The sequence below is a fragment of the Macrosteles quadrilineatus genome, unplaced genomic scaffold (assembly GCF_028750875.1).
Source record: "Macrosteles quadrilineatus isolate MER2022 unplaced genomic scaffold, UCM_ALF_1.0 Scaffold_1__1_contigs__length_201487025, whole genome shotgun sequence".
Classification (NCBI taxonomy): domain Eukaryota; kingdom Metazoa; phylum Arthropoda; class Insecta; order Hemiptera; family Cicadellidae; genus Macrosteles; species Macrosteles quadrilineatus.
Window position 1 is genome coordinate 27,909,461 of NW_026542594.1, and position 14,792 is coordinate 27,924,252.

General features: G+C 34.4%; 1 protein-coding gene across 3 annotated transcripts in view; it reads right to left on the reverse strand.

Moving 5' to 3' along the window:
- The window catches only part of LOC129005709 (geminin-like), a 40,973-nt gene extending 29,254 nt beyond the window's left edge, over nucleotides 1-11,719 (reverse strand). For all 3 annotated transcript variants that reach the window (XM_054434692.1, XM_054434701.1, XM_054434683.1), the window contains exons 1-2: nucleotides 11,172-11,719; nucleotides 5,474-5,607 (exon numbers count right to left, since the gene is read on the reverse strand). In XM_054434692.1, the coding sequence (XP_054290667.1) occupies nucleotides 5,474-5,607; nucleotides 11,172-11,234 (197 nt within the window). In that variant the 5' untranslated portion in view covers nucleotides 11,235-11,719. The remainder of the gene's footprint in view (nucleotides 1-5,473; nucleotides 5,608-11,171) is intronic.
- Nucleotides 11,720-14,792: the final 3,073 nt, after the last annotated feature.

Sequence of the window (14,792 nt, forward strand, 5' to 3'; positions counted from 1 at the left end):
TGTATGTGTGGCACCCATGATAATTTTTGATCTATGACTACACCTAGATATTTATAAGTTAAAACCTTTTCAATGATTTCACATCCACAGTTGACGGACTCCGGATCGCCACAAGAGTGCATTTTTAGGATCCTCTGTCCTGAACCATAATTATCTCTAAGGATAATTGGCAAACTTTTAGTTTTTTGTACGTTAACAGAAAGTAGATTGTGATCAAACCAGTTTTTTATTTTGATGAGGTCAGAGGATGCCTTATTGTAAACCTCATCCCAGGTGCTTCCGTATGATACCAAAGCCGTGTCGTCAGCAAACAGAAGTATGCTTCCATTTATATTTAATTTGGATATGTTGTTAATGTATACCAGAAATAGCAGAGGTCCAAGTGTACTTCCTTGAACCACGCCATAGTCAACAATCGTTGGGTCACAATTTATTCCCTTAATACAAATATATTGTTTACGATTTTTGAAATAGGAAGAAAACCAGTTTAGTGTGTTATTTTTTGCCCCTATTAATTCAAGTTTTTGTAATAATTTGGATCTATTTACAGAATCAAATGCCTTTGCTAAGTCTAGGAAAGTTAAAATGATTTTATTTTTTCCATTGATTTTCTCATTTACTAATTTGGTTAAGTCAAATAAAACATCGGAAGTATTTTTCCCTTTCCTAAATCCATATTGTGATTCAGATAAAATTTTATTTGTTTCAAGATAATTAGTTAATTGGATCTTTACACATTTTTCTAGAATTTTATCTATGGTGGTTAGTAAAGATATTGGTCTAAAATTACTCATTTCAGCTTTGGCACCAGATTTGTAGATAGGGATGACTTTTGCAATTTTGAATAGGTCGGGAAACTCTCCTGAACAGATACTTAGGTTTATCAAATGTAAAAGGGGTTGAACAAGATAATTTGAGAAGGTCTTAACAAGTTTTGCAGGGATGTTATCCCATCCTGGAGCAGAGCATCCTTTTATACTATTAATTATATTTATTAGTTGATCTTGATTGATCGGCTTCAGCTCAAATACAGAATGAAAGGCATGGTGATGATCCTCCACCTCGGGTGGCCCCACCGGATTAATAGCGCTAGCTAGGTTGTAGCCTACATTAGCAAAATAGTCATTGAATTGTTGGCTGATATTTTTTGTCAGGAGTAGCAGTGCTTCCGTCACAGAAGGCCTCCACCGGGAACGGTGCGGGAATGTATGGTCTACCTGACACCTCTTTGATAGTTGTCCAAAATTTCCTAGCATCTCCGGCTGCTTCCTCGATTTTATTCTTGTAATAATTGAATTTGGTGCGTTTAATTAGTGAATGCAGCATGTTGCGATATTGGTTATATCTATTTTTTAATTGCCTGTTGTATGGATTCTTTTTTACTGTATTAAAGAGCATATCCCGTTTCCTTATTGATGTCAGCAATCCTGCCGTAATCCAAGGTTTAAGTTTTCTACTTTTTGCGTTTACTTTGACTTCCTTGGATGCATCATGAATAATAGTTTGGATAGTTTCAATTAGATTAGAAGTACAAGTATTAATTTCTCTACAATTGGTAATATTCTGCCAATCAGATTCTTTTAGTTTTTCATCAATTTTATTCCAATCAATTTTTATTTTAAATGAATCTTTCGAGATTGGATGTTGTTTACTAGGTTTAGAAATTTCTAGAACAATAGGATAGTGGTCCGTTATATTAGTTTCAATAACCGCCGGATATGCTGAATGAAATGATTTTAATTTCAAAAAGAAGTGGTCAAGACATGCGTTACTTTCAGGGCGAGTTACTTTGTCAATGCATTGTATTAAATCAAAATCACTAAGGATGTCAACATATTTTTCTTCAGCTGAGTTAAGTGATGGGTTTAAAATATTGAAATTTATATCACCAGAGAAAATACGAACATACTCTGAATGGGAAGTGGAATTATAATAATAAACACCATCAAGAAACAATTGAAGGTTAGAATTAGGGCTCCTGTAAACGGCTAGTAATTCACAAGGTTGTCCGTCCCAGTCGAAGGTCAGAGATAAGGCAGTGGCCACGCCGCCGATCAACAGCTGATTACAGGTTGCAGATAAAGAGTTATCTAGATATACAACTACACCATCGCTTTGATTAAGATTGTTGCTTGAACTAAAAATATTGTAACCCGGAATACTTTCTAAAATAGAATCTGTTTTTAACCATGCCTCTGTTAGTACTATGCAATTAAAATGGGTTTTTATTCCTTGGAGAAACGCACAAAATTCGTCAACATTTTTATTGTAGCTCCTTATATTCTGATGGATTATTCTAAACCTTGACCCGAAATTACTTTGAGATAAATCAAAACAAGATTTAAGAGTACTTATATCGGAGTAAACATTACATTCTTTAATTGGAAATTCGTTATAATCTTCCTCGTTTAACATGTCCATACCCGGTCCCTATCGCAAAACCATCCAGCCTAATTAATTTAACAGATCCAAAGTCGTGTTTCTTTATGTTTATTACGAACCTAAATATTAATTATTATTCATATAGGAATGTTCTGCTATAAATACACTCATTTACACACATATTTAATTAAAATAAATCCTACAATGCCAAGGAGATTGGAAAATCACAAAAAATAATATTTCCGATAATTATGATTTTATCTTAGTCTTATCTAAAGACACATCCTTACCACATTCCTTTCATCAAGGTAAAATTACTACTAAAATGAAAATATACGCCAACATTTTTTAACAAGGTGGGCTTTAGTCTCTTATAAGGAAGGGTTATTGGCAAAATGTAATTGTTAGATACAAGACCAACCTTAAATGATTTGAGATTTGAGACATTATTTTTTGAAAGTGTTGAGGGATTTTTTTTACATACTGATATTTTAAAAGTGGATGACAATTTAATAGAATGAAATAAATGAACAAATGAATGGCATTAGATTTGATGAACACATTAAATACTTTGAACCCATTTCTCATATTTATTATATTACACTAAACCTACACAACTCTTTTGAGCAACTGTTAATACAGATAAATGGCTAATTCTTGGTGAATACTACTTTCTTGTTATATGTGTTTTGGAAATATAGTTCTTGTTACTAGATTGACTATTATCTTTTCATTTGTTAGAATTTAACTATAATAAAAAATGAAATAATCCCCTCTATAGCTTTCTGACTATATTTTGAAAAGTAATAAGTTTACTGTACTTGTAATAATAACCATACGTAATAATAATGATAATACGTTTGTAATAACGCACAAAATTAACTATTTATAATATTAATTATTTGTAATACGTATTGTGTATTTGTAATTGACTAATAATTATAGTTTAATGTATTATTGTTTTTGGTTACACTAAAGTGGTATTTAATTTGACTGTATTATTTATAATTTCACTGTGGTATCTCTAAAATATACTTTTACTATTATTGAACAAATTATTAAATAAAATAAAAAGACCTAATAAACAACTACTTTTAGTTGAAACTAACTATGTCGTAAGATATTTTTCTGGTTACCATAAAAGCAACTAAACAATTGTTATAGCTAAAAAGTATTGTTACATCTAAAAGAGTATACTGTAGTGTGTAAGTAGATACCTAATTACGATGCTATTTGTATATTTCTCTTTATCGTTATAAAAGACACATTATTGATTTGCCTGAGTATAACTAAAATTACTATGGGGTATTAAATAAAGATATCTAAAATTGACTTTTGTTTCAGGTAAAAGATATCTATACTTACAGGAGATTTAACACATACATATTACATTTACTGAACTGTTTCTTTACAGATAAACTGTGGTTAATGAGAAAATTAAATTTGATAGGTACTCTGAGAAAATAAATAAATACTATGCATCTAAATAAAAAGTATACTCTAAAAGAGGGACTTACAATTTATGGTGTTAAAACTTTACTTTGAGGGTAACCCAGGTTTAGCTGGTGAGGCCAGTGTCTTGGCGTACGTGTTGGTCGGTGGGGTGGTGACAGTGGTGGCGGCGGTAGAGGCTGCGGAGTCAACATCACCGGGGGTGAAACTGATGGAGTTAGTTGGGGCAGCTGAGTTGACCTCTGGGGCGGCGGCGTTCCCGGGGGCGGCGGCAGAGGCTGCCGAGTCGACATCGCAAGGGGTGAAGCTTGGGGCAGCTGAGTTGACCACTGGGACGGTGGCGTTCCCGGGGGCGGCGGCTTCGGAAACCTCATCTTTGAGAGCGGCAGGTCCAGAAGAAGAACGACGAATTCGCTTGAGATCGTTTTCAGTTTTTACTCGGATGGTTTTCCCTTGTTCCGTTTGCTTGACGAGTATGCACCCGTCCTTCACCCAGACACAAGCCAGACATTTCTCTTTGACCATATCCCTGCCTAAGTTAAAGACCTTTCTAGAGTGTTCGGTCAAGTGCTCATTAAAGTAGACAGTCGAATCAGGAAAGATACGATGGATTTCGTTGGCTTTTAAAGATCCCTTTTCTTTTCTAGCGTCTAACCATTCAGATTTAATAGTTCTGGACGAGAATTTCACGACAATCACGGGAGGACGACCTTTGGACATTTTATTTGAAAGACGATGGGCAGCCGACACGTCATACCGGTGGAAGTTAATATTGAGGACTTTGGCAATGTCGGCTAGGATCATGAAGACATTTTCGCCTTTAAGCATGGGCACTCCTGTGATAACGATATTATCTATACGGGAATATTGCTGCATCTCTTCGATTTCAGTCTGCATATCTAGTATTTTGGTTTGTAGTTCTATATTTTCTTCCTGTAGTTTCTCTACATTTATGTCTGTAGCTGTTATTTTACTCTTCACTTCATCATATTGTAGTTTGACTTCACCGAGGCCCGTTGTTAGGATATTTATATCACATTTGACTTTATCTAATTTATTTTTTGTTTGCTGCCACATTTCAGAACTTTCCTTCCGTAACCCGATGAAAGATTCATTAGTGTCTTTTCGTAGCGCGGCTATCGTATCTAGTATAGTCGCCGTATCGCGATCAAGACCCATCTTGCTGTTCGTCGATGAGTTTTCGGATACACAGCCTTCGCACTTGTATGAATTCCTAGTCAGCCTCTTCGAAGAATCTCCAGACGCGTTCCTGCAGCAGGTTAAATGGAACGGAGAATTACAATCCGTGCATTTAATTAAGTTTTTCTGCTGATCAATCAGTAGTTCACATTTACCGCACTTTTCACTTGTCATGTTCTGAGCCACTTTACTGTATAAAAAACACTTTTCACCAACGCCACTTGGCTATCCCCGATTTCACCAACCGCGTAAATAGTTTATTAATTATAAAAAATCACAATAACACAACACACTGACAGGTATGAGCTGGACAGTTTGCAACGAGGAAACTAGCCGGACATGAACAGATAAGGAGGTCCACTCTCCATGAGCGCCTGATAAGAACTGAATATATACAATACATAGGTACAGTAATACCAAATTCCTAACTTAGGCCTACCTATTCAAAGACAGGATTTTCCCATCTTTCTCTCCAGTAGTGGATGGCATCCTCCCAGCTCCAACAAGGTTTTCCTTGTCACCAGCAGCAATTTGGAGGGGATGAAGTGACTTCCTGACAACTTTCATTGTCTCCTGTTAACATAAACCACCTAAAATAATCAATAATAAGGTTAAATGGAGATAAAATTATTGTTTTAATACTAACAGGGCTGGATTAAGCATTTTGGCGCCCCTAGACCCAATAATCTTTCCGCCCTAATTTAATGGAATGAGAAGTTAAATGGCAACTAGATTATAATCACAAAGGAAATCCAAGCAATATATTTCGCGGCCAACCACACGATGGTTAGGCCTGAGGAGAGGCTGACAGAATTGAAATGGCACTTTGGAGGGTATTAAGTTATCCTCCTGAGTTTTGGGTTATGACCTATTGCAAAGTCATAATAATTCACATTAATATTTTTTTGATATTTTTAAGACAAACTTGGTCATTTAGTAACATTCAACACAACATATTTTCTATTAGTCCAGTGAATAGAGGTATGTTAACTTACAAACGGTCCGGTAAGTCTAAATTTTTTATATGTTGTCTAAGATGGTAAGTAGGTGTTAAAACAGCAAAATGCACAATTCTACCCCCTCCGCGCCCGCCGCCATATTTAAAAATCGAAAAAATCGGTACTTTCTTGAGATTTTCGCCTATATCTCCGTTTTGGTGCGTTTTAGCGAAAAATATGTAATTGCAATGTTGTAGACAATTAAATTTCCTATAATATAAGTATAACAATTTGGTTCTAAGACTTATGGATACGAAAATATTCAAATTATTTTACAATAAAACGTAGTTTTTTTTTGTTATTTTGCCAAATCTCTTCCTTTAGATCGCTGTAATTCAGTAATAAAATATTTTAGGATAACAAGTATCCCAATCACATGTATAGAGCATTTAATTTCCTACAAAATGCTTCTATTCTTTAGGCCAACCGTTTGATGTGGGGCTGAAAAACAAACAAAACAAATTAAAAGAATTTAATTTTCAGTTAATGAAACCATACTTACTGTACATACTACATGTAAGTTAACAGTGCAATGCTCATGATGCAGGTACTATATTCCTCCCTTACAAATATACACTGGTTAGGGAAGTGTTAAATTTAAAACAACCCACCAACACAACAAGTACATTTTTAAAGATTCATTTATTTAAACAAAATAAGATCAAATACTGTAATAATAAACGTTTAATAAATAAGTAAACTAATGGCTAATAGAATTAAAATAAACTAAATAACTAACATATTAGAAAATTAATTACTGGAGCTTTGCTCGTTTAGTAGGCATCTTATGGGGTTATGCATATTATTCCACCTATGGCATGAAAAGTCCCTCGACCATCTAGAGTATTGACGTTGAAGTCGGCGTTATCAAAAACCAGTTGGCAGAAAGCATCGCCACGGTTGGGTTTCACCAGAGGTAGTTGTTGCATGATGGTAGACACTTTAAGTAATTGTGCTTCGTGATAAGAGGAAGAATATCCAAAAGATGACAGAAGCTTTGAACCAAACTTTTTGTACATGAATACACTTAATCCAGTCAGAAGGGGTGACACAAAGGACCTTCGTCTTGCAGTAGCTATGACAGATCTTTTCTTGTTCTTTGTTATAACGGATGTCAGGAGAGTGGGCAAAGATTGTGGAATAACTGTTGCAACATGATTCAAAAACTGGTCAGTGGGTGGGTATTCTGTGGTATTGTACACCTGACATCTAATATCTTCCAAAACTATGTCTGCTGCTGCTTTCACTACTCTTAGTCTCTCTCCTTCTCGATCTGTGGATTTCATTGTAGGCCTACTGTACCAGTTGTCGGTGAGTATTTTATATCCTGTATTTTTGAAACAGATTGTCGTTTTTGAAATGAATCTTAAAAAATGTACTTGCTGTATTGGTGGGTTGTTTTAAATTTAACACCTCCTCTCACCAGTGAATATTTGTAAGGGAGGAATATAGTACCTGCATCATGAGCATTGCACTGTTACATGTAGTAAGTACAGTAAGTATTGTTTCATTAACTGAAAATTAAACCGAAAACTGAAAGTTAATTTGTTCATTTTTAGGTCACATAACGGAAAAAATAGACCCGTTCTTTTAATTTGTTTTGTTTGTTTTTCAGCCCCACATCAAACGGTTGGCCTAAAAAATAGAAGCATTTTGTAAGTAATTAAATGCTCTATACATACATGTGATTGGAATATTTGTTATAGGCCTACTAGAATATTTCATTACTGAATTACAGCGATCTAAAGAAAGAGATTTGGCAAAATAACAAAAAAAATTATGTTTTATTGTAAAATAATTTGAATATTTTCGTATCCATAAGTCTTAGAACCAAATTGTTATACCTATATTATAGGAAATTTAATTGTCTACAACATTGCAATTACATATTTTTCGCTAAAACGCACCAAAACGGAAAAATAGGCGAAAATCTCTAGAATGTACCGATTTTTTCGATTTTTAAATATGGCGGCGGGCGCGGAGGGGGTAGAATTGTGCATTTTACGGTTTTAACACCTACTTACCATCCTAGACAACATATAAAAAATTTAGACTTACCGGACCGTTTGTAAGTTAACCCCTCTATTTCTGTCTCTATTTACTGGACTATATTTAACCTTGATCCCGCAAGTTGTAAGCTAATCAAAAGATCAGTTAATTACCAACTTTCCTTTAGGGACGCATAGGGGGGAATTAGTGTCTTGACAATAACACTGGCATGCGTAGGCCTATGCGCCCCTAATCACTCCGAGCAGTACCAATAGCGCTGATCCAGCATAATAGCAGTGGAAATATAATGCATACTGCTCGACAATATCAGTAGAGCTTTCTCCCGTGTTTGAGTTAAAGTCTAGGCTACTTTTTTTGGAAAATAGAAAATAACTGTTGAAAAAAAAAACACTAAAAAAGGCCTTAAGTTAAATTGTATCAAACTTAGTTAGGCCCACCCCAAACATCTAATATTAATTAGTTTATAGGCCTAAGTTAAGTTAGGTGAAATATTGTTTTTATTTTTAACCTTCCAAAAATATTGCATCTGATCAAAAGCTAGGCCTAACTTAGTAAATATATTTTATATAGCCAATAACTTATAAGTTATGCCTAAATAGCCTACTGTAGTTCAAGGTCTTTATACAGGGTGCCGGTATTAGACCGGCGAATTCCGGAACTAGGCAAAGGAGGTAAAATAAGGTTACCCAAAGTATATATTATATAAAATTTATTTTAAGGAATATTTTGATCAAAAGTGTTTTTTTTATCCTAGAATTGTGTAGGTTTGGATAAAATCAGTCCCATGCTGATGATAGGCCTAAGTTATTGCCTACTACCCTTAAAAACGACTTTAACCCCTTAACCGCCGTCTAAGTAGCATAGTCAAAATCCGCCATTGCCACTTATTTTTTCCGTTTTTGACGATTTATACTTGTAATTTAAAAAACTGTACCAGTTGTTTTTTTTAAAGAAAATAGTTATCAATATTGTTTGTAGACATCTTCAAAAACATTAAGCTTTAACAATACCCTACTAAAATTTGAGATTGGGGGGGGGGGGGTTCGGGGGTTTCTTGAGTTAGGCCTACAATAAAGTCTACAACTCTAATAAATCGTCATCCTCAAGCATGTCACCAGCCATTACGATTAATATTTACTACTCATTCAACACTACCAAGTAAATAACCCCCAAAAAACACAATAATTATAATGACACGCATAATGTACGTAAGCATTACGTAAGCTTCCGCAAGCACGGGTTTTACTGAAACTACGAACGGAACTGATCGGGACCATTACTGACCTATAATACCACTAAAATCCACCAGATTGCAGCACTAGTCAAGCAGCACTGTCAAAAACTTGTTTACGTACGTATATCAGAGATAAGGCGGGAAGTGAACTGTAAAAAATAAAACACAACAGCTGATTACGTCAACACGAGATAACTCGTACGTGGCGGTTGCTCTGAAAACTAGTATCGCCCGGCATATCTCGTGCGTGGCGGTTAAGGGGTTAAATTTAATAGTTTACCTTAACCTGCCGGCATTAGGGTGTTTAACTTACACATCTGGCCTACTAGCCTAGCTATTCTTGGTCTTTAAAAAAATTAAAAGAAAGTTAAATTTTAAAAAGTTCAATCTAAATTTAAGCTATGCTCTGTCCTAAGTAGTTAGCCTACAGTTAGGCCTAGACAACAGAATTAAAGGCCTAACTACGCTTGATGATATACAGGCCAAATATTCAATTCAAATAAAACTGGCCGTTGATTAATAGGTTACCAGCTGGCCTATTTCAAAACATTACCTTGGGCTACCTTGACCCACCAGTTCCATTTAGCCTAGGCCTAGGCTACTTTGACCTTTAACCTTAACCCTCCAAGTGTCCATAGTTTAGGCCTTAATGTCCACCTATTTTTGGCGCATTTGCAAGGTTTTATTAAAACGGATCTGAGAAGCTTAAAACAATGTTAATTCTAATGTTCTATATACCATTTTGTTTGGAAAATCATGGGCTTCAATATTATATATAAAACATAAGAAACATTTTTTCAAAAAAAAAAAATTTTTAGGTAAAAAAAATATAATTTCAAAAATTTTCAAAAAAAAAATAAGTTTGCGCTCAATGAAATTGTATAAATTATAGGCCTATAAATATTTGAAAATAGCCACTTTGTTCTAAATTGTATGAGGATTACAAATATATAATAATATAAGAAAGTATATTTGCAAATAAATAAGTTATGAGCAAAAAACTGATTTCAGTACATAGCGTTTAGCTAAGAATGCATAGCCTAACCATAACTTAGCTAGGAATCTGGCTGATAATTATTTACATCGATATCACTACCTACTTCTTCAGGATCATCAACCAGCACTTCAAAACCACTTAAATCTTCTTATAATGCACCACGTATATCACTACTTTTGATTTTTAACACTAAAACAATGATAAACGTAATAAAACACATCAGTCATCGGTCCGGGGGAACCTAGCTGTTTACAAATACACGCACGTCAGCTGTCTGCTACAATATTTTCGGAACTAAAATGAATAGCGCTTAGAGACAGACCTCTGGAGAAAGCTTAGAATATTACGGAAAGAACGATACCTAACTCGATCCAGTTCGATCCGATTCAGTCAGTCATAGAGCCTTCGCCGTAAACGATGTCTGCGTGTCGAAAAATCGACAAGTAACACTACACAAAGTGTGCTGCTTGTCGAATTTTCGTCAAGTAACACTGGGAGGGTTAAGTTACCGGTACTTCCATTGACTATATATACCTACAGGTATTACTATAGGTATATATACTTAGTCAATGGTTACTTCACACTTTAGTTATGAAACTATTTCACTAAGTTAATCTTACTTAAGTTAAGCCTAGAATAGAAAAATAGGCTACTAGGCCTATGTGTAGAATAACTTGTAACTTAGAAGTAGGCTACCTACCTATCAATGATTTATGTTCTTAAATTGTTGACGTTTTAATATTAGCCTAAGCCTACATACAGCTAAGCCAAGTTATAACCAGGCCATTGACTATATAACAATATAGTCGAGGTTTTTCCTTCAGTCAAGTTTTAAAAACTAGGCCTAGCCTAAAAAAAAAGCCAATCTAACTTAGGCCTAAGTTAAATCATGACTTACTTTACTTGCAGATGCACCTTCCGATTTTGCAGCTTCGACTTTCTTCTGGGTATCAGTTCTCATTTCAAGATTGCTTGACTTACAGTACTAATGAAAAATCATATGTTTATGGATGCAAAACAAGCAGAATCAGGTCTATAGCACGGCCCACCTATACTATCAGTGGCATTAGTCCGAGGATTTCATTCATAAACAAAGTGTGCCACGCTAAGAATGTTTTTTAATTAAGCTAACAGTTTAATTACCGGCAAGGTAAAGTTCTCAGGGTAAAAGAAGTGCAAAATTTTCAAATAAGTTAGGCTAACCTGGAAAATGCATCAATCAACGGTAAAACAATGCAACACTAGGCTATCACTTGCATTTTAGCCTAACTCGTATTTTTATTGTTAGTCTCACTCGAACAGAGATGGCAGACGTTTACTTCATAAATCGAATTCTGCAACTTTGTATTATTTATTTATATTATAACTTAGTAATAAGATTTATACTTAAATGTAAAAAGTATGACAACGAAAACTAACTGACTGACTTGACTGACTAACCAAAACAAGAAGTGACAATGACAATGACACTAATGACAGACAGACAATCGAATCGAATCGATGTGGGAATTTCTAGGTAGGAGAATCCCGCTAAAATCTTCTTCTTCTTCTTCTTTCTAGTTTGCTTTTTTTTAAAGCTGGCTTGGTTGAACTAACCATGTAGCCACCGCTAAAATCTTCTTGGGGATAAAGTAAATTATATAATCCTCATATTATACATTGCAAAACGAGGAACGGAAGGGGACAGCTCACTTACTCTACAGATCATAGTCTATACGAGCTTTGTAAATAATACTATCAATAGTATATATAATAGAAGGTTCACTTGCACTACATCGAAAATATCAAATAAATGAAGAGGGTTCACTTACTATACAGATCATAGTGCCTATGAGCCTCGTGTCTTATATTTAAAAAACAGTAGTAGGAAGGTTCACTTACTCTAGAGATCATAGTGACTATGAGCCACGAGCCTGCGGTAAAATATTAGATGGCTCACTTATACTACAGCTCATTTAGCTACACGTTGCGCGGTTTGCGTATGCCCGGCTTCGACTGCTGCGACTGACTACATAAATGTATTGCATCTCCTCAATTATTTATTATCACGAAATACTTGTAGGCCTACGCGCAAGCAAATTTTATTACATTTTTGGACTGAATACTTTTAAAAATGAAGGGAGCATATGATTTTTATGTTAAATTTAATGAAACGCTATAGAATAAAACACATTTTGTTGAGTAATATCAGGTTAAATAATACACACTTGTATGATCCAGATAAGACAAACATCATATATGGTAACTGCTCATTATTGTTCACATACACACTAACATTTAAGTGGCTATGGGTATAAGTTGGGAAACGTTTGTAGAAAATAATATAAAAGGCAATCTTATAAAAAAAAAATGTAAAATACTTACAAGAAACTTTTATTATACCGAACTGTTCCTAACCCAGTAAGTAATTTAATTATTTACATAAGCTTTTAGGTCAGTAATTTTAATTAATTGAAAATTATGACTATTAAGTCTTAATTCAAATAGCTAACAAATCGTTAGTTTTTAGTTGGTTCTTGATAGTTCTAGAATATCAATGTTAGTGATTAAAATAATATGTGAAAATAATAAATTAAAAATATTAGGTAGCCTATATATATATTTTTAAACTTAAAATGAAAGTCAAAGTCCTTTACTAAGCCAGATTAACAATACTTTGCATTGGCCAAGTCAATAAATTACATTTATTATGAAATCATTAACTACTAAAGGCATATATACAATTTGTTTTGTTGTGACATACAACCCCTTGTGATATTTAATAGGAATAGGTTAAAGACTACAAGCAAATTTCCGGACGCTGAAGCAAACCTTATTTATCAAGATGGACTTAACACATTTTCTGAATTTTCCGATATCCTGTTCGGCTTTCAAAGGGTCTCCCCCCGAAAGGAAGGTCATTAAAATGTTTTACTGCATAGAAGTGGAAGTTTTTCTGAAAGAAAGTGGTTGAGTGTAGTAGTACTGAAAGATTAAAATTGTTGCGGACAGGATAATTATGGTTACGTATGGACAGCTATATGATGATTGGTTTTAAATGATAATGTTTCTAAAATGTAAATGGAAGGGAAAGTTAGAACTTTATGTGATCGGAAGACACCTCTTGCAGGATTGACGACGGTGAAGGGAAAAACAGTTGGGAGAGCCTTTATTTGGAGCTTCAATATGAACTGAGTCACGGCCACCTCTGACTCCACTTTAAACGTACATAAATAGATTTTTAATTTAAATATTGTTCTGGTTTTAAATCCATATGTTTTATTTTAAATCTTTTAGTAAATTCGTGTTAATAAATTTAAATTTAAATAAATTATTCGCGAATTAATGAGCTGGTGTCACTTGTCTGCCATGTTATGTTATGGGACGTCTGGCACTAGACAACACTACTTACAACGTTGAAAATTCTACCAGGTCACGGCCTGGAGTTAAAGATGGCCGTGACTGAGTCCTTTGGCTTTCACACCCCCAGACAGGGGCGTCGCCTTGGGGGGGGGGTGGGGGGGAGCCTTCCCCCCTAGAATCTGGGAAAGAGAAAAGTTGGGAATTTCCTTGCCATGAGTTGGGATTGTTGGGAAGTCAGATACAAGAAAATTATATTACATTTATATATTATATTTTATTAGGTTTAATATATTTGTAAACTAAATAAAATTTAAATATTTGCAAAAATCCATCAAAGATAAAAATTTCTTTGACTTGGACGAATAAACTTGATGTTTCTTTGATTTCATTTAACTTTGATTAAACTAGGTAGGCTAAACACGCCTTATTTTAAGAAATCAACAATCAATTAGCGGTAGGGGCCTATAGTTTGTTGGAATTTCGTTTACGACAAATGTTGTTCCTTATTGGACGTATGTTGGCTACCTTGATCCTGTCCTGTGTTGATGATTCGTCTGCGAGACTGCGAGTTTGAATTTTGAAAGTGCAAGCGATGTAGCTCTTCAGTTCAATTAGGCTATGTTGTTTGTTAGTGTTTACAAGAAATTCAAAAATATTTTTCACGTCAGTCACATGAACTATATTTTATACCTTTTTTTGTAGTATTTGGAGAAGGCTAACTGACAGGAGTACTTGCTAATAAGTAGATTAAAATAACATTAAAGATAGGTTTTGTGTATCGGTATTACCTTTAAAAGTCTTATTTTTTAATAACCTAAATGAAATATTTATTCTCTGAATATATTTAAAAATCTACAAAAGTTATTTATCATTCCTAATTAAGGATTTACAAAAATTAATCAACGAATTACTCTGAAACAGAACTACGTGGACAAAACACAACCTAAAATTTGATGTTTGACTTTCACGTTTAAGTTTTATTTTTGTCTAAGTTCTAGTTTGATGAAGATGAAGGTTAACATTTATAGAGTGAGTTAACATATCGGGCTGCTCATCATCTATAACAATTTCAAGTGCGTCCATATCTTGTTAAGTAACCCTCTAATATTTTGGTGTACTACTTTGAGGTAATTTTTGGTACTGCTCATATGATCTTTCTGAGGTAATTCGACCAGGG